General features: G+C 38.0%; 1 protein-coding gene across 2 annotated transcripts in view; it reads right to left on the bottom strand.

Annotated features, from left to right (window-relative positions):
* LOC110508243 (E3 ubiquitin-protein ligase rnf213-alpha) overlaps nucleotides 1–20,329 on the bottom strand; it is a 63,382-nt gene that overhangs the window by 25,698 nt on the left and 17,355 nt on the right. For both annotated transcript variants that reach the window (XM_090225261.1, XM_090225262.1), the window contains 24 exons: nucleotides 19,292–19,554; nucleotides 18,999–19,199; nucleotides 18,620–18,812; nucleotides 18,348–18,403; nucleotides 18,029–18,185; nucleotides 17,302–17,436; nucleotides 17,055–17,153; nucleotides 16,481–16,603; nucleotides 16,146–16,329; nucleotides 15,757–15,930; nucleotides 15,469–15,621; nucleotides 12,504–13,126; nucleotides 12,043–12,202; nucleotides 11,719–11,936; nucleotides 11,223–11,360; nucleotides 10,758–10,919; nucleotides 9,289–10,579; nucleotides 8,830–9,014; nucleotides 8,583–8,738; nucleotides 1,383–4,982; nucleotides 1,159–1,289; nucleotides 781–876; nucleotides 542–663; nucleotides 63–185 (listed from right to left, as the gene is read on the bottom strand). In XM_090225261.1, the coding sequence (XP_090081387.1) occupies nucleotides 63–185; nucleotides 542–663; nucleotides 781–876; nucleotides 1,159–1,289; nucleotides 1,383–4,982; nucleotides 8,583–8,738; nucleotides 8,830–9,014; nucleotides 9,289–10,579; nucleotides 10,758–10,919; nucleotides 11,223–11,360; nucleotides 11,719–11,936; nucleotides 12,043–12,202; nucleotides 12,504–13,126; nucleotides 15,469–15,621; nucleotides 15,757–15,930; nucleotides 16,146–16,329; nucleotides 16,481–16,603; nucleotides 17,055–17,153; nucleotides 17,302–17,436; nucleotides 18,029–18,185; nucleotides 18,348–18,403; nucleotides 18,620–18,812; nucleotides 18,999–19,199; nucleotides 19,292–19,554 (8,743 nt within the window). The remainder of the gene's footprint in view (nucleotides 1–62; nucleotides 186–541; nucleotides 664–780; nucleotides 877–1,158; nucleotides 1,290–1,382; nucleotides 4,983–8,582; nucleotides 8,739–8,829; nucleotides 9,015–9,288; nucleotides 10,580–10,757; nucleotides 10,920–11,222; nucleotides 11,361–11,718; nucleotides 11,937–12,042; nucleotides 12,203–12,503; nucleotides 13,127–15,468; nucleotides 15,622–15,756; nucleotides 15,931–16,145; nucleotides 16,330–16,480; nucleotides 16,604–17,054; nucleotides 17,154–17,301; nucleotides 17,437–18,028; nucleotides 18,186–18,347; nucleotides 18,404–18,619; nucleotides 18,813–18,998; nucleotides 19,200–19,291; nucleotides 19,555–20,329) is intronic.

The following is a 20,329-nucleotide window of genomic DNA, read 5'->3' on the forward strand; positions in this document are numbered from 1 at the left end:
AAAAAAAAAATGTATTTAAATAATTTTGGATATTTATCATTTATAATACAAGTAAAATGTACCCTCGGACGGCTCTTCAATTTTCTCAAAAAGTTGGCTGATGGGTAGCTTTCTCAAGGACTGGACGTCTGATACAAACTCCTTGGATTTTCTAAGGTCGTCAATGTGAACTGATTTCCAGGGTCCTTTGATGAAGAAAAAGAGGATGGAAATTGCATACCGGTAAATATTAAAGAGAAACCGGCATACTGCTCTTGCTAGTATCGCTGTTATTTATTCAACTTTACGCATCGGCCTCCAAGGCCTTTGTCAAAGCTTGATAAAGAACAGTGACGCTAGCTCTATCTTTTCTTTCACGTTATTCAATTGTTACCGTGCACCTACAAAAAAAGAAAAGATCGCTCACATGTGCAAGTGCCTTTTTTTGTATTTTGAATTCCCGTAAATATTGAAAGCATTTCAGAACAGATCATGTCTTTGGTGGGATGCTAGGTCATACTATTAAATAAAGCCTGTTGTATAGCTTTGAACACGAACTCACCTCCATGAAATCCAACATAGGAGGTTCCACCTTTAATTCGGGGCAGTTTGGTAACAAAGTAAACAAACACCCTTCCATTATCACCTTCCTTTGGTTTGTTTATTTCATTTATGGATGAATATCTGAGGAGATTCAAAGATCAAACATTTAAATGGAGAAAAAAATACAAGTGTAACCTAATACTTCAGTTTAGTTCTCTCCAATAGTTGTGACGACAAATCTAAATGAGAATCACTCACTTGGCAGATGCCAGAATGTTCATGCTCTGGGAGTCCTCATCATAGTCTGTTTGGATGATGAGGACTTTGTCGTCAGATGTGGAGTCAAGAAATTGCCTAGAGAGAACACAGTTATGTTCCTAATCCTGTACCATTCTTATGAATGATCTACAAGGTTACACACACACAAGTGATACAATTAGGGTTGCAAAATTCTGGTAACTTTCCCAGAACTCCCAGGTTTTCCAGAAATCCCGATTGAAAAACGCCTGGAATCAGAACGGAAAAAGCAGGAAATCCAGGAATCTTCCAACCAGGAATTCTGGAAAACATTTTGGGAAAGTAATTGGAATTGTGCAACCCTATATACTGAGCTTCTCTTCAAACTTTTAAGCAGACCTGATTTCTTTGAGGAAGGAATGCTCTGTGTCAAACTGTTGCAGCGAGAGAAGCTTGACGTTGCAAAGCTCTGTGATGTTCTGCAGCTGATGGATATCTGCTGCTGTGAATAGCCGGGAAAATGTTGTGACCTTCAAAAAGAGCAAAAAACGATTTATGAGCAATATAAGATGCATTCTATTCAAAAGGTATATTCTTAAAAAAATAAGATTCAAGTGAATTACCTCTGTAAAGTGGTAATGCAACCATTCCTCCTCTTGTGTGTGAGAGGCAATGAAGTCTGCCAGGGAATGATGATTCTGCTCCTCAAAATAGATTTGCGTCAGGGACTCGGTCTCATCAGCAGATAATTTAGTCCCGTCAAGTCGAATGACAGAATCTGGAGTTGCACAGTTCAGCATGATAAGCTTGGCTTCATCCAGGACTCTCCTCTGAGTGTCAGATTCGTCAGACTCAGTTTTCATCTTCTCAGTCACTTGCAGGACCACAGAGGAGCATGTGTCTGAGTGATAGCCAATGAAGACATCATGTGGCTTGTAGCGGTCTGTCTTGGCCTGCTGACTTTTCAAGGAGACAAAGTGTTTGACCCATTCCTTTAGTTGTTCGACAATCACCGTCTGGTCCTTCTTGAGAACAGTGTTGATGTCCAGGTAGTGCTTTTCCAGACGGTTTATCAGGGGAATTGGGAACTGCTTGTAGACCACCTCTTTCTCTTCAATGACAATTAGCCGGAAGTCTTTGTGAACTCTGCACTTCACACGATGGGTTCCCAATCCAAGATCGACATACTTCTGACCCCCAAGTGAAACATAGTACTGGTTGAGAGCGTCGTAGAGACTTTCGTACAGATTCTGAAGGTTTAGAAGCACAACAGTCTGGCCAGTTTCCATGCAGATCTTCACTCGGTTGATATTTCTGCAGATCTGAGTGTACTCTTGATCCTTTGGGAAGCTGGAACCAAAGATGATCTCTGGATGGTTGTGGTCTGAGAAGAATGTCTGCTGGAGAATCTGGAGGGCTGCATAGTTTTTGGTGAGGACAAGGAGATATCGGCACTCCTCATCTTGGTAAATGGAAACAATGTTTTGTTTCACCAGATCAATAGTGCTGATGCCATCCAAATCAGTTTGAATGAATTGGCCGGTCAGCTCTTTGGTGAATATACGCACTGCGTCCACATCATCCCTTCCACTGAAGTTCCGTAGGACTGCTTCAATGATTTTACCTGTACTGGGGCTCTGCTTAGAGGCCCTGGTGATGGCGAACATCATTTTCACCAGACTATAGTAATCTCGTAGACCGAAAAACCCTTTGCCTTTCTTGCAAGTCGTCATATATGCTTGGGAGAAAGGTGTGAAGAGGTGCTTAACCTTCTCCAGAATCATCTTGTCAGATGAGCATATGCCTTTCGCACTCTCAAGTAGCTCATTTTGGTCTGGGTCACCACGGGACACAAAGAGGCCTCTGTTCATCTTGGCAGGGTCCAAGGCCCAATTGGAGATGCCAATGAATCCAACTCTCTTATGGGGCAGTGGCTCATCATCAATGCAGCCTTCCTCCAGTAAAGGGTGCAGTGTTTTCAGAGGCATTTTTGGGGAGTCCTCTGCCAATCCAATCTCATCTAGCACAACAACAGAGATGTACTCCTCCAAATTCTTGCTCTCTTGGAAGCGGGCACATTGTCTGAATGTGTTGATGATTCCCTCTGGCGTGGAATGAGGGCTGCACTGGAAGGACACCAGGTGAACCTGTTTCAGCCTTTTGTACAGTTCAGAATGTGCAGCTTGGCCCTGCATGGCATCTGCAACCAGAGTTTTAGACAGAGATTTGGAGCTCCCAGGCTTGCCAACCAAAAACAGGGGGATTCGTAACTCGATACAGATCACCATCATGAAGACATTCTCTTTCAAAGCCTTGTTTCTTGCTATTGTCTCTCCCATTGGGACACCGCTTAGGAGAAGATCCTGCATGACTGAGATTTCCTGCTTCATCTGCTTTGGGGTGACTTGGGGAAGGAATTTGCAGATTGTGGTCTGGTATTCACCTTTTTTTTCTAGACTGGCTTGATAACATACACCAACAGCCATCAACAGTGACCAAACAACTGGATCACTGGCAGGTGAGTGTAGTTGGTCACTCCTGCTCCTTTCCTCCTGGGGTTGTTTCTGGAGGAATGCTTTTAACTCATTCTGAAACAGTGAGTGGTTGTTGTAGAACCACACAAACACTTGCATGCAGCGCTCCACATCCCTGAGACTGACAAAGCTGCATTCGTCTTTCCTCTCTCTCATAAATCCCTGCGATGACGACAGCACATCAGTGATCATCCTGATGGATTCTCTGTTGATTGAATTTGTTTCCACAACTCTCTGTACAATCTGCTGGATGTACATTTTCTCTGTGTGATCACTGAGTTGCCCAAAGTCCCACACCAGAGGGATCATGCTTGGGGGCAACACTTGGACCCTATACACCAGCTGACGAAGAGGGATTGATCCAAGTCTTTCTTCAGTCTCTTCAGCTCGGACCCTGTACCCTAAACCAGCTGCCTCCAGCCTCTTGATCATGTCATCTGTGTGTTTCCTGTAAGGATTGCACGCAGCAATGATTTGCAGGCCAGTTTGGGAGCTGAGTTGTTGTCCTTGCACAGTGTTGTCACATAGGATCTCCTTAATGCTGCTTATTGCTTCAGTGGTATTAGCTTCATCGAAGAAAAGAACAGAATCAAAATCGTGTTTCTCTTTATTGGCAACCGCAATCTTCTCTGCCTCCCGCACCTTGTTGTAGATCATGTCAGATGTAGTTCCACCGTGAACTTTGACAAGTTTCATGTTCTCCGTGGGCGCCCCACTCCTTCTCAACTCGCACAGGAACTTGATGAGCCGTGTCTTCCCACAGCCAGTCTCCCCCATTATGATGACTGGAATGCCACACCGGAACCTCATGTGAATGGCCATCATCTTAAGTATGTTGTCGGTGGTGAGCTCATACGTTTCATCAGGGTCTGTTGGCCACGTGGTCCCCAGCACACTACATAGACGCTCAATCTTATCTGCTCGAGAAAGTTGGTCAAAGTCGATGTTAAAGGGAACTCTTTGATGTCTGAGGCCATTGTACAGGTTTTTGGTCATAATGTTTCTCTTGATTACCGCATTTGTTGACGGATTGATGGCGTCAACCCCATTTTGCTCGTTCAGCCGTAGGTGAAATCCAATGAAGGTCATGGACACATGGTCATCATTGAAGAAGATGTATGGATGCGGTTCCGATTCCCATCTCTTCCTGATGAGGAACGGGGCTAGATCTCTTTCGTTGAGTCCAGTGTCCATCGGCTGCCTCCCATGGCTCTGGTCAGCGATGCAGAGAGACGGAGTGGCAAAGTCCTTGGCCATCAAGATCATGAAGTCAACCACAAAGTTTCTGAATCCCCTAAGAGTGTCTCCAACAAACTCAAAGTTGCAGAAATCCGATGTCTCACAGTCTAGCAACTGAAGATTGAGAAATCCAGCAAAGTTCTTCAACTCTGCCCAGGATGGATCAATTATACCACAGTAGATGAAGAGCATTTGAAGACACTCTGCATGAGTTCCTTCAACTCTTTGGTAGTTGAAGCTGTCGAGATTTTCACCCCTATGGAACCGTGTTAGATACTGGTATGGTCTTTGAAAGGTCTCACTCCTGAAACACTGGTCATCCATGAGTGGGTCCTCAGTGTCCAGTACTGGATCGTCTCCAATTCTCGCTTCCAACCCCATAACCTCTTTTGGTGGACGGCAGAAGACCGTAGGAAAGACCTCAAAGAGAGGAAAGTGTCCCTTTGGATCCTAAACAGACAAATACATGTCATATTAAGTATTTTGACAAACACTACCTCCATGACTAAAATGGGTGTCTAACAGAAAAAGTATTTAAAGATATATTTATTAAATATTGTTGTATTTTGTTCATTAGTCCACTGTTGATATGATCCCAAAAAAGTGTGCATGTCAACAATAACAGTATTAAGATAAAAGCATTTTCTGGACAAAGCGTGATGATGAAAAATGCATCATATGAAGCTAAACGCAATGCTAACCGTAAATCACTGTAGCCTAGTAAACAAAGTCAAATCTTGGGTTGCTGACTCCACCCCACAGACTACTTTCAAGGTAAAGAAAAGGTCATGTTTTTCATGTGAACAGGTCTATCCCCTTTAATAATATATATATAAAAAAAATATAAAAAATATATATAAAAAATATATATATCTATAAAAATAAAATATATATATAAAAAATATATATATCTATAAAAATAAAATATATATATATAAAAATATATATATCTATAAAAATATATATATCTATAAAAATAAAATATATAAAAACATACATATATATATATATATATATATATATATATATATATATATATATATATATATATATATATATATATATATATATATATATATATATATATATATATATATATATATATATATACAAATATTAAAAAAAAATATATATCCTAAAATGTAGTAAAGAAACCTTTTCTTGCTCATAGTTGGTTAAAATTACATGATGCACGCTAGATGATGTCATCAGTGTTTTCAGATAATGACATCGGAAAACACTGATCTTCCTCCATCTTTTTATGACCACAATAAAAAGTCAATTGAACACGCTAGCAGCTAGCCACCGGTCTGCGTTTGGTAGGGTAACGGTATAATAACGGTATAATAACGGTATAATAACGGTATATTTAACGGTATAATAACGATATAATAACGGTATAATAACGGCATAATAACGGTATAATTAACAGTATAATAACGGTATAATAACGGTATAATTAACGGTATATTTAACGGTATATTTAACGGTATAATAACGGTATAATAACGGTACATTTAACGGTATATTTAACGGTATATTTAACGGTATATTTAACGGTATATTTAACGGTATATTTAACGGTATATTTAACGTTATATTTAACGGTATAATAACGGTATATTTAACGGTATAATAACGGTATATTTAACGGTATAATAACGGTATATTTAACGGTATAATAACGGTATAATAACGGTATATTTAACGGTATAATAACGGTATAATAACGGTATATTTAACGGTATAATAACGGTATAATAACGGTATATTTAACGGTATAATAACGGTATAATTAACGGTATAATAACGGTATATTTAACGGTATATTTAACGGTATATTTAACGGTATAATAACGGTATAATAACGGTATAATAACGGTATAATAACGGTATAATAACGGTATAATAACGGTATAATAACGGTATATTTAACGGTATATTTAACGGTATATTTAACGGTATATTTAACGGTATATTTAACGGTATATTTAACGGTATAATAACGGTATATTTAACGGTATAATAACGGTATAATAACGGTATAATGGTATATTTAACGGTATAATAACGGTATATTTAACGGTATATTTAACGGTATAATAACGGTATAATAACGGTATAATAACGGTATAATAACGGTATAATTAACGGTATATTTAACGGTATATTTAACGGTATATTTAACGGTATAATAACGGTATATTTAACGGTATAATAACGGTATATTTAACGGTATAATAACGGTATATTTAACGGTATAATAACGGTATATTTAACGGTATAATAACGGTATAATAACGGTATATTTAACGGTATAATAACGGTATAATAACAGTATAATAACGGTATATTTAACGGTATATTTAACGGTATAATAACGGTATAATAACGGTATATTTACGGTATATTTAACGGTATATTTAACGGTATATTTAACGGTATAATAACGGTATAATAACGGTATAATAACGGTATAATAACGGTATAATAACGGTATATTTAACGGTATATTTAACGGTATATTTAACGGTATAATAACGGTATAATAACGGTATAATAACGGTATATTTAACGGTATAATAACGGTATAATTAACAGTATAATAACGGTATAATAACGGTATAATAACGGTATATTTAACGGTATATTTAACGTTATATTTAACGGTATATTTAACGGTATAATAACAGTATATTTAACGGTATATTTAACGGTATATTTAACGTTATATTTAACGGTATATTTAACGTTATATTTAACGGTATATTTAACGGTATAATAACGGTATAATAACGGTATATTTAACGGTATAATAACGGTATATTTAACGGTATAATAACGGTATATTTAACGGTATATTTAACGGTATATTTAACGGTATAATAACGGTATAATTAACAGTATAATAACGGTATAATAACGGTATAATAACGTTATATTTAACGGTATATTTAACGGTATATTTAACGGTATATTTAACGGTATAATAACGGTATATTTAACGGTATATTTAACGGTATATTTAACGGTATAATAACGGTATATTTAACGGTATATTTAACGGTATATTTAACGGTATAATAACGGTATAATAACGGTATAATAACAGTATAATAACAGTATAATAACAGTATAATAACGGTATAATTAACAGTATAATAACGGTATAATAACGGTATAATAACGGTATATTTAACGTTATATTTAACGGTATATTTAACGGTATAATAACGGTATATTTAACGGTATAATAACGGTATATTTAACGGTATAATAACGGTATATTTAACGGTATAATAACGGTATATTTAACGGTATAATAACGGTATATTTAACGGTATAATAACGGTATATTTAACGGTATAATAACGGTATATTTAACGGTATAATAACGGTATAATAACGGTATAATAACGGTATAATAACGGTATATTTAACGGTATAATAACGGTATATTTAACGGTATAATAACGGTATATTTAACGGTATAATAACGGTATATTTAACGGTATAATAACGGTATATTTAGCGGTATAATAACGGTATATTTAACGGTATAATAACGGTATAATAACGGTATATTTAACGGTATAATAACGGTATATTTAGCGGTATAATAACGGTATATTTAACGGTATAATAACGGTATATTTAACGGTATCTTTAACGGTATAATAACGGTATATTTAACGGTATAATAACGGTATATTTAGCGGTATAATAACGGTATATTTAACGGTATAATAACGGTATATTTAACGGTATCTTTAACGGTATAATAACGGTATCTTTAACGGTATAATAACGGTATATTTAACGGTATAATAACGGTATATTTAACGGTATAATAACAGTATATTTAACGGTATAATAACGGTATATTTAACGGTATAATAACGGTATAATAACGGTATATTTAACGGTATATTTAACGGTATTATAACGGTATATTTAACGGTATATTTAACGGTATAATTAACGGTATAATTCAAACCGTTTCACGTGACATGACCCCCAAAAAAATTATAATAAATGATTGGCACTTACAGATCTTGAAGCATGTCTGAGCGGTTCATTGGTGGATTGTAGTGTCTCAATCACATACAAGTGCTTGTTGCTGCATTTCCACATCAGTCCGTCGGAATCCGTCAGGTAACGCAGGAAGAACAGTTTGAATAGAAATTCATGCAGGCCTTTCTGTACCTGGAGCACATCAAAAGCACGCATGTAAAATCTCCTGTCACAGAAAAACATCAACTATTTTCAATATCTTATTAATACTAGGAATATTTACCGAGGATGTGACATCAAAATGAAAGACTTTGTGTTCCTTGCTCTCTGGCGTTTCAAACAAGGACTGAAGAATGATATGCTCATCGACCTTGGGCTCAATTAAGCGAATGCATTTACGGAATGTGGTTCCCATTGTCACAGTCCCCTCCAGTTTTTCATACAACCTCTGTATGTACAGAGATTTTCCTACAAATAAATAACACATTTGATTCAGCTCTACAAAGTCCTAGGTCAAATGTACGGGCATTGAATCATTTCTAATTAAATAACTCATATATGTGTTGAGAGTGTAAACTATTAGTATCTCTGAAACTCAAGACTTGCAACTGAAATTAAAAACGCACGTTTAAAAAAAACAACACATTCATAATATTAAATATACCAGGGTTACATTTGAAAACCCATGATTGGCTCTGTGGGACTATACGAAGTGAAACACATTCCGTATGGTGCGACTTACCAACTCCAGCCCTCTGGGAAGACACAATCCCAACAAAGTGTCGACCTTTGAACACAGATGCCGCACTGGTCTGGTGTGAGGGGACAGTGTAATGCCTGGACAGGTATCTCTGAATCCTCTCAAGAGACTCCTGTGGCACCATGTTCCGTTTGAACTGATTGAAGGCAGAGGGGATGTAGGTGTGCTCTCTTTCTGCGCTGCAGATGATCACCAGCCTGTAGTTGCTCCTGGAACATGAACTCAGTTTCTGAAATAACTTCTCCACTGCGTAGCTCACCTCATAGCTCAGCTGGTCTGCGAAGAGCAGGGTATAGATCTTTTCGCCCAAGTAGCCCGGTGTGAGACATCGACGGAAGAAAAGCTCCACCTGCTCATAGGACGTGGCAGGGGTACACAGGAGGACTTCGTCATAGGTAGGCAGCTGCTCATAGTCACTGGTCATATACAAGCAGATGCTTGAAGTCAAGATTTCATCTTGTGGGCAGATTATGAGATTAGGTTGACAATTGAAGAGGCCTTTTGGGAGCTTTCTCCGGACTGTATTCTCACTTGGTTCTAAAAGCATGGGTTCTTCATCATCTTCTTCCTGGTTCTCTTTGTTGGCCAACATCTCTAGCAATCTACCAAAGCTTCTGGTGTCTAAGGAGTCCTGGAGAATGCTCCTCATATCTTTCATGTAAGCATCCCAGACCAGATCCAGTTTTCGTAAACCAACAGCCTGATCCAGAAGGCTCTGCAGAACATCAATGGCACATTTGTCCTCATCAGCAAAAGAAGAATCAAAGTCTCCCAAGTCATTATGAAGGTCAATGAATGTCTGAAATCTGGGGTCTTCATCTTGCTCAGTTTCTGTCATGTTGTTCTGAAAAGTCATCCATGTCTCCCACACATCTGACACGGAGCAGTCAGGTTTGATGAAAGAGAGCATCATCAACACCTTTTCATCCAACTTAGTGTTCAAATTCTTCTCTGTCAAAACATTACAAAGGTAGACTATCTGCTCTGCGGTGTAATAGTTGAGGTAATAGTGCTGAGATCTCTGTTTGTCCATGAATCTGTTCCAGTCATCCAAACACACCTCTATTTTCCTGCACAGGTCTGTAAGATGGTCCATTGCATTGCCCTCCACCATTATGTTTTGTAGAATGTTGCCAAGGTTGAATTCCATTACGATACCAGTATCACTTTGAGTATTACAGTGAATCTTGGCCTCCCAACACCTAAAAAGTGGGTTCCCAGCAGCATAAAGATCTACAAAGGCTACAGCTAGCCTCTGGACACTGTCAAAAACCTGAGAAGATAAAGCCAAGTTATTGTTTAAAACTTCAGTTTCTGTACATAAAATCATATATTACAAATAAAATATATAATCTCAGGTAAGTTCATTTAAAGATCCTGTGATAGCATGATATTTTCAGTCATTATTATTTCAGGTGTGTGATGATCCTCAAGGTCCCCAATCACATTACCTCAGTAAAGTGATCCACCTCAATCTGGCTTGGTTCCCCCTTTCCAGACATCAGCATTAGCTTGTTCTGCAGATCTCTCAGGTCTTCTAAGGAGTAGTTGCGCATCTGATCTTCCTCCTGGTGCTCTGGGATCTGCAGCTTCAGAGCAGTGTCTAAACACAGCTATTGAAGAAAACAACCATGGGCAAGATCCAATTTAAGAAGCATCAATCTACTTATGCGGGTATTCAGGAAAGAGCTTACAGATACTTGTTAAACAATAGCAGAAAGAAATTGAAAACCTTGTACGAGTACAAACATAGACAGCAGTGCTGAGCGATTAGTGCCTTCTGAGGTCGGTAATCGCTCAACACTACTAGACAGTAACTCCTTAATAACGAAGATACATCTTCCAACAAACTAACATAAACAAATATTTCAATTGTTAATAAAACACAGTAACCTTCCTAATTTTATTGAACATACCTTCTTCTGGTTTTGTGCACTGATAATGTAGATGCCTCTTGTGTTGATGGATGTGGCCAATGATAGAGAAGAGAGTTCCACAGAACCATGGCTGTCCTTCACCGTTTTCAGCCACTCCAAATGACGTGCAGTGTCCCGCTGCAATCAGGGAGGAAACAATTGTGAATATGGTTTTCAAGCATTATGTCTGTAGCTCAGTCTGTAGAGCATGGCGCTTGCAATAACGGGATTTGTGGGTTTGATTCCCGTGGTCCACCCGTAAGTAAAAAAATGAATGGACGCACGACTGAGTCGCTTTGGATAAAAGCTATCTGCTATATTACATTACATATTATATCATGTCCAGTAAATGGTGCTCTGCAAAAAAAAACACAATTCTGAAAGTGTAGTGCTGAAGAGCCATTTTTACAATGTTGAAATACAGGCCTCAGTCCTTCAGGTTTGACAAGCTTTTCCCCAGAGTGTTAAATATGTCATAATTATCATAACATCTAACCAGCTTATTTGGTATGTTGCTGTCATTTCCAAGCGCCTTCCACAGTTTTGCCAAAGCCTCCTTGAAGGCATGAAAGTCGGCATCTGGTGGAAGGCCATAGAGCATGGAGGAGTAACCAAGAACAGCATCGTGGAAACAGGCTACACGGTCCACATCCAAGTCGTTCTCTCCGGCGGAGATGGAGGCCAGGTCAACAAACACTTTCAGCTCGTTGATATCTGCAACAGCAAAGAAAAACTGTTTAAGTTCGTTATGGGAAACCCTAACTAGTTGGCTACTACTGGTGCTGCTCTTTTTCTGCCTTGCCTTCTGGTATGACCTCACCTTCAAGAGCTTCTTTGACCCATTTGACAAAGTTTATCCTCAGTCCGAGCTCTCGAAGACACCGTCTGCGAGGTTCTGTGATGTCCTCAAGATCCTTCTTGATCTCCAGCAAATTGTCATCAATGCGATTCAGACTCTCTTCCTTAAAGTCCTCCGTGTTCTGGAAACATCATAATAATTTATATGATTAGACTATAGCAATGCTACACTCTTAGAAAACAGGCTTCCAAAATGGTTCTTCGCTGTCCCCATAGGAGAACCATTTTTGGGTTCCAGGTAGAACCCTCTGTGGAAAGGGTTCTACATTAAACCCAAAAGGGTTCTGTAAAGGGTTATCATATGGGAAAAGCCGAATAACCCTTTAAGGTTCTAGATAGCACCTTTTTTTTTCTAAGAGTGTAGAAATGCTTAATATATTGAACCAAGATCACTTTTGTGAAGTGATAATTTTTCCAACTCACCATATCTAGCAGTGTCTGTAGTACTTTGAAGTCCCCTTGAGGACAGATAGTCTCTCTGACATCCATAATGATCTTGGCCGATTTCAATGCTAGATGAAGGTCATGGTATTGTTGGATTTGCTGGACTCTGCTCTTGATCCATCTTCCATCATCAGCTGAGTTGATCCTGCACATTATCTTCAGATCTTTTTCCATGTCTTTGTACTTGTCTTTGTAGGCTTCAAAGATACTATCCACCTCCTCCAATGATATCGTACCAGATCTCAAACTGTCATAGATGCTCCTGTATTTATCGTTGCAACTCTGGAATATTTCGCTGTGGATCAGATCGAGAGTGTACACTTCTGTCTCCCTCTCAGGCTTTGGTTCTGTCTCATCTGTGTCAAGTTGGTTTTGTGAAAGCTCTTTGGCTTGGTTCTCCCAACACATAGTGAAAATGTAGCTGTCCCTGATAGCACGTAGGCTAGATGCCATCTGCCTGGTGTCATCACACAGGTTGAAGTATGTGACCACCCCAGTTACATTAGAGGAGTCATGGTCAAGTCTGTGAACTTCCATGAAATCATCCAGCGTCATCTGATCTATGTTCTCTTGGTTTTTGCGCTGCAGCTCTCTCACATCGACTGTGGATTAATATGGCATTTATTGAGAACCTTAACCATGAGTGTTATGTCAAGTCATAGGGCTACAATTTCCTCAAGCAAAGAAATGCACGCAATGAACAAAATAACTATAACAATCCGAAATTCATGGTGAGTTGTGCATTCTATAACTGAATCACGCAGTTTTCTTAAACTGTGGTGAAATATAATCGTCTCCTTCTCAGGGAAATAATTTGCAGATATCGGTCACTGGCGTAGCACACAGCCCCGCAGCCCCCACAAGGCAGGGGGGGCCACGAGCTTTGGGGGGCCCCGGAGGTCCCCCAGATAGCATATGAACACGTCATAAGTCATGACATTAAAAAAAAAAATATATATATATATATATATTTTTTTTTTTTTATTTTTTTTACAAGAAATAAGATTTTAAAATTGCATAATTTTCTCAGCCTCATGGCAAAATGTGTAGATTGTCAGGAAATTAGCTCAGGGATTCTTGAAAATAGGGTCAATCCTTATTTTTGTTGTTGAAAAAAAAATACTTTTTTGCATTATTTGAGCTTTACATCTTGGGGAAATTATATAAGGGAAAACATTTATTTGGGGGAATTTTCTAAATACTTTCACTATTATTTATTACATTTCCATGTCAGCTCTATGCCTGGAAATGCCCTGATCCGAAGCAAAGGATCCCAATTTCAAACTCTCTAAAAACAGTGTTTGAAATTAAATAATAACAGCTGCAGGGGGGCCCAGAGTGAAAAAGTTTGGGAACCCCTGGTGGTGTAGAGAATCATTATACCATCTAAACCGCTTTGAGATATCTTCTCCATAACCCAAAAATATTATATTTTCATCTGTTTGAAGCTGGTGTACAAAACCAGAAGTAAAACACGCAAAAACTAAAGTTAAGAACGGGAAGCATAGAAATAGCGTACATAGAACAGATCTACCGCTTCCTAAAAAGTCACTGCATGGTCAATCCGACATCTGTGTTGGTTGGCCGTGCAGCATTTACGGTTATGTCCTCTGTACGAAGTCAGGGCATTCATACTTCTTGCGCTTTGCTGAGCAGCGCAGAGCGGTTGTGAAGGAATCCCTCCGTATCGTTACAACATTTTAGAGGCGCACAGCGATGCGGTACGGAACACAATTTGACCTCTGCGTGCCCCCGGAGGATTTAAAAAAAAATGTTTTTACTGTGAATGAATGTTTTTACTGTCAACTCCACGAAACATTAACTCAGTCAGATTTTGGTCCTACTTCAACTCGGTGCTGAAAGATCTGATAGAATGGTTTTTCCATATTTTACAAATGATTTGTATTGAACTTTTCTTTTTAGAGGCAATAATATGTCGATTTAGAGCATCTGTTGTCAACTCCCCTTAAAGATAGATTTCTTTGTCAATATTCTGAAAAAGAAACCATTGTAATCACTGTTCTGCAACATATGCTGAAACAATTGAAGTATTTGCTGTGCTAGACGTAAGGGGAAATGTTTCCTTTATGTTCTAAATTTAAAAAACATGACAAAATGCTAACAAAACGAGCCCTGGAGCATTATGTAGTGCTATAAAACAAAACAAAAATAAGTTTGGAGATTTGTATTGAATTTTTTTTTTACATCTAATGTTAGAATTAAACACTTGCTGGACAATAATTGTAAAAATGTAATGCCTGACAATAGTTGACATAAATCCAGTTTAGCTGCATTTTATGAAATAAATATACAGTTTATAAATAGGTTGTTCCTTTACATGGTTTATTAGTTGATACTTTGGCCTATCAAATATATATTTAAAATGTTGTTCATATTAATTAAGACAAATATTTGTGGAAAGAAAGTTTTTCAAGAATCCCTGAACTCTAAAACAGCAACATTGTCCCTCAGCCTCATGGCAAAATTTGAAAAATAGAGATACATTTTTCTCTGGTGGACATTCCTGCAGTCAGCATGCCAATTGCACACTCCCTCAAAACTTGGAGACATCTGTGGCATTGTGTTGTGTGACAAAACGGCACATTTTAGAATGGACTTTTATTGTCCCTAGCACAAGGTGCACCTGTGTAATGATCATGATGTTTAATCAGCTTCTTGATATGCCACACCTGTCAGGTGGAAATGGCAAAAGGAGAAATGTTCACTAATAGGGATGTAAACAAATTTGTGCACAACATTTGAGAGAAATAATCAATTTGTGCTTATGGAACATTTCTGGGAACTTTTATTTCAGCTCATGACAAATGGGACCAATACTTTACACGTTGCGTGTTCAGACCTTGCGATATGCCACTGTTTCAAATACTTAAACAAATATCATAAGCTCTTAAGAAATATATAGAGTTGAAAACATTGAACTCACTTTTGAGATGTTCCTGGAGTTTGTCGCAAAATCTAAGAAGGCCTTCAACCATCTTCTTGTCATTGACGATAGCCTCCACTTCTTCCGCTCTCCATCTCAGTAATCGTTTCATGGCGTCCCCGTCCTGACAACGACCGTCATCACACAGGTCATCTGTTTTTGGAAAAATACTGACGTCAACACACATCCTACAGTTTGAGATGTTCTTTTTCCATCTGGAGTGAAACAATATTAACTATATATATATATATTTTTTTTTTATTGTTGACTATTTCCCAGAACAATCACCTATCTTCAGCAACTGAGTGAATTCTGTTTTTCTTTCAAGGATTTGATTGAGAGTCTGGATCTGGATTTTCCCGTAGATGAATTTCTTTGCGACAGAACAGAACGCAGAGCTTGCCACTCCCATCCGCTCTTTAGCTTCATCTGTCAACCGGTTAATCAACGCTCCATTTGCACCTGAAAGTAGACAAAAGTGTCAATTGTGGGTAGAAAGAAAATGGGGGGGGGGGGGGAATATGATCTTACTCAAACACAAGGCTCTGAATGCAAAGGCTCAGGATGTAATAAAGGCAGGTCTGTGAGTAAGGCAGGTCTGTGAGTAAGGCAGGTCTGAGTTCTTTTATTTTTTGTATGTGTTGCAATGCAATGCAATGCATGTATACTATATGCACCTTGTACTTGGAAGATGGTTATGGCCATAGGCCAGCTGAGAAGGTGCTTCATCACCAACTCCTCGCCCTCGACGTACTGTCCATCGCTATTTTTGGGCCAGGACTTCAGCACTATCACAGACATCAGCTTCTCAAACTTGCTGAAGTCATGTTTCTTCAACAGCTCACAAAGATTAGATTTGTCCTGATAATGAAAAGTGGTAAGACACAATACAACATCGAAACCATTACAACTTTTTAAAATAGGATGAAGCATTTACTGTCATACATACGCACTTCAAATACATTTTATCATTCGAGGTACATACAGTATCATACAAAAAATGTAATCTTGCCTGGCAAATGGCGGTGACTGCCTCCAAGGCACATTTCTCCAGAGAGTTACACAAATAGGGACTGGTCTTGCCCACTTCCTCGATCTTGTCACAGTAGATTTGAATCTGATGCATGGGCTTCTCCTGAAGGACACACACGATCAACAGTTTTTACTTTCACAGTAGTACAAATGGCTATTTTTTTTTGTTAGATGGGCAATCCGAAAATCAAAAACTGCAAAGCGGTCACCCCGCCACGTGTTTTGATAAACAGCTGAGGATATGGGGCTAGAGAAATGTAACCACTTTAAATTTCATAGACAGAGCTATGAATGCAAGGACCATCAATGAGATCAAAATGATAAGTTTTAACTATATTGTGAATCTATACAATTATTTACAATTACCTTGTTTACAAACAAGCTTTTTGTTTCTGATGGGGAATGACAGTTCAACTAAGCATATGATTAGACATTGATTCTTTTAAAAGTAAAAAAAATATATATGTACCAATTCCAGATTGTCCCGTTAAATGTATTATGTTTTACAGTGAATTTAAATATATTTTACAATTGATTTAAAGCATAATAAATACCTTTTTTAGTTTTCCTTCAAAATCATTCAAGAAAGTACTTCTCCATAGTTCAGTGAATTCTTCATTCCCAAACGTGACTGAGATCAACCTTTTCCAGACCTAGAGAAAATAATCTCTCTGAATGTGAAACAATCACTGTACACATCAAAATGCTATGCTAATGTACAATTATTTTGACTGATTCTTCTGATAAGGATTTAAAACTGCACAGTTATCATTGCTTTGACTTTAAGTCTGACATTCCTACCTTCATTTCAGGCTCAATCTTTGAGGTAAAATAGGACCCATGGTTAACCGATTTGCTTGGGAATGCTTTTCGTCGCCAGTCCCTCATTGTTCGAAGTGTCTCCTCCAGAACTTTGTTTTCCTTACTTTTCACGGACTGGGAACCAAACCATTGATCATACTGAGATTATTATTATTAATAATATTATACTATAATGATCATATTATAATTATGAAGAATAACACTCATATTTTTATCTGATTCCTCATTTAAAATGCGTTTGCATTCAAATCACCAATACAAAAATATTAGAAAATGAACATGTTGAGAAGTACCGAAATATCTCCCATTATGGCATTTGACTTAGTCTGTCAGAACTATTACGTTGTATGGAATTGAACAGCAAAAGACATTCACAACCGCCATTTGTAAATATTGCATCACCCATCTCATATGTATATACTGTATTCTATACTATGTCACTGTATTTTATTCCAATCCTGCTCTGATATAGATATATATATATATAATCCAATCCATAATAATCTTAATCCATTCCTTACTTAGATTTACGTGTATTTTCGGGTATACGTTGTGAAACTGTTAGATATTACTGCACCGTCGGGAGCTATAAGCACAAGCATTTAGCTACACCCGCAATAACATCTGCTAAACACGTGTATGTGACCAATACAATTTGATTTGATATTCAGAAAGCAAAACACTTTCCATTCACATAGGGCGTTACCTGTGGATGGGAGCTTCCGGCAGTTTCTGCAATCAGACTGACCAGATGCAGGCAGTCCAGTGGAAGCTCACAGCGGTCTGAATCAGCAGTCTCTTTACAGATTGTCCCCAGAACACTCACAGCTGTTTTCAAGCAACATTCTCCATATCTGTTATCACTGATAACAACAAATAACTTGTGAGGGTCAAGGAACACTACAGGATGTTCTGTAACTGCATGAAGCTCAAATTATCTATAATACAATATTTTAAAGGAACGTCACTTTTAATTGTTGGATATTTTCTCTAGATATAACATAGTAAAAATATAATTTCTTTACCTGAAGTGTTGTCCAGTAATTTCAATAAGATATGACAAAATCGCTTTCACTGGTTGCTAGATAAATGACATATCGTTGTTTAGTACAGTATATCGCCACTAAATCCTGGACATTGTACTACCTTGATATGATTACATGCTGCAATTCTCAATCAAAGCAGACTATGAACTCACAAAGTTATGGACTGCATCCAGAATTCAATCTCAGTCCATAACATCATAATTTTTTGCCTCATTGTTGCAAGAAATAACTTTTCAACCAAGGTCACATACCCTATAGGTGTAGTAATACGTTACAGACTTGAGACTGAACTGGAGTTGCTGAAGTGTGTCCAAGACACCCACATGGATGGCTGATATAAAGCTCATCAAGTCTTCCAACTGTAGCAGACACATCCAGGAGCGCACAAGTAGATGATCCACCTCCACCAGGTGTTTGTGTTCTGTCATGACCTTCATCAGGCCCCTGGATTCACAGCCAAGAGTCTCATTAAGATATTAAACATGACCAATCAAATATTCTACAGTGAGAAGGAAATGGTTTTCTGATACAAGTTTGAAATGCAGCTTATCAAAAAACTGTTGTAGTTTTAAGTTCCATTTAAACTCCAGCTTTGGAACCAATCTCAGTTGACATTTCACAGATTCATACCTTGTGTCTCTGTAGGGGTCTTTTATTTTGATCCCTTTAAGCCCTGCCCAGGTGGCAAACGGTGGATCCATGGTGGGTGGAACAGACTCAAAGGGCTTGCTGTCCCCTTTAAGCAGATGCAGGAGAGGGATGACCAAGATCCAGCTCACAACACTCCTCTCTCTTGCAACGTTGCATAGCGACTCAACTTCCTCTGCAACACTAGATGTATACAAATAACCAGATATTAGCTTGACATTCATAATAACCTCCGGATTTCAAGGTTAACTGAATAAAAGACAATGAACATATACCTAATATGCTCAGGTAGGCCTTGGGTGAAGTCTGTCCAGTAAGCAAGGAAATCATCTCTTGGCTTTTTTGGCAGGCAGAGCAGCTGACAAAGATGAGAGAGTTGACTTCCGTTGTCCTCTTTTAATCTGTACTTGTTGTACACAATCAGGATAATAATTCCTGCTTTCAGTGGGTCTGAGAGGAAAACCTCATGCTTTTCTCTGCCCTTTTGGGACTGAGGATCTAGGTTCTCCTCCATGAAGTCTTTCATGAGTTTTCTCACCTGAGGGAATAAGTGGAAATAGAAATCCCTCAACATATTACTTCGCAGTTGAAACATAATTACTTTCTATGGCCTCACATTTAAAAAGACAGACTTACATTTTACAACGGGGAAACTATTTTGTGTTTGTGTGTGCGTACGCATGTTTCATTTTGTTGACTGTACATACGAATATGACAACTATAGATTTAAAGTCCTGGGCGGTTTCATTAATTCAATTACATGTATATCTACAATGCCTATAGAAAGTCTACTAGCCCCCCCCCCCCGATTCAAATTCACTTAATTATTTCAGTTAACGATCTACACAAAACACTTTGTAATTTCAAACTGGAAGAAAAATTCTTACATCTTTTAAAGAATTAATGAAAATAAAACACTAATACTAAACCTTGATTAGATAAGTATTCTTCCCCCCCAAGTCAACACGTTAGAAACACCTTATTAGCTAAGTCTCACACCTGTATTGCTCTGTCAAGGTGTTGGGAATCGTGGCTAGCCAGCAATTTTCAAGTCAATTGCCATACATTTTCAAGCAGATTTACACTTTATTTATTTTTATTTTACCTTTATTTAACTAGGCAAGTCAGTTAATTAAGAACAAATTCTTATTTTCAATGACAGCCTAGGTACAGGGGGTTAACTGCTTGTTCAGGGGCAGAAAGACAGATTTGTACCTTGTCAGCTAGGGGATTTGAACTTGCAACCTTCCGGTTACTAGTCCAACGCTCTATGCTCTACCCTGAACAAAAATGTAAAGTGTTGGTCCCATTTT

Source organism: Oncorhynchus mykiss, chromosome 28, assembly GCF_057628025.1.
Source record: "Oncorhynchus mykiss isolate SJ-2025 chromosome 28, ASM5762802v1, whole genome shotgun sequence".
NCBI classification, from domain to species: domain Eukaryota; kingdom Metazoa; phylum Chordata; class Actinopteri; order Salmoniformes; family Salmonidae; genus Oncorhynchus; species Oncorhynchus mykiss.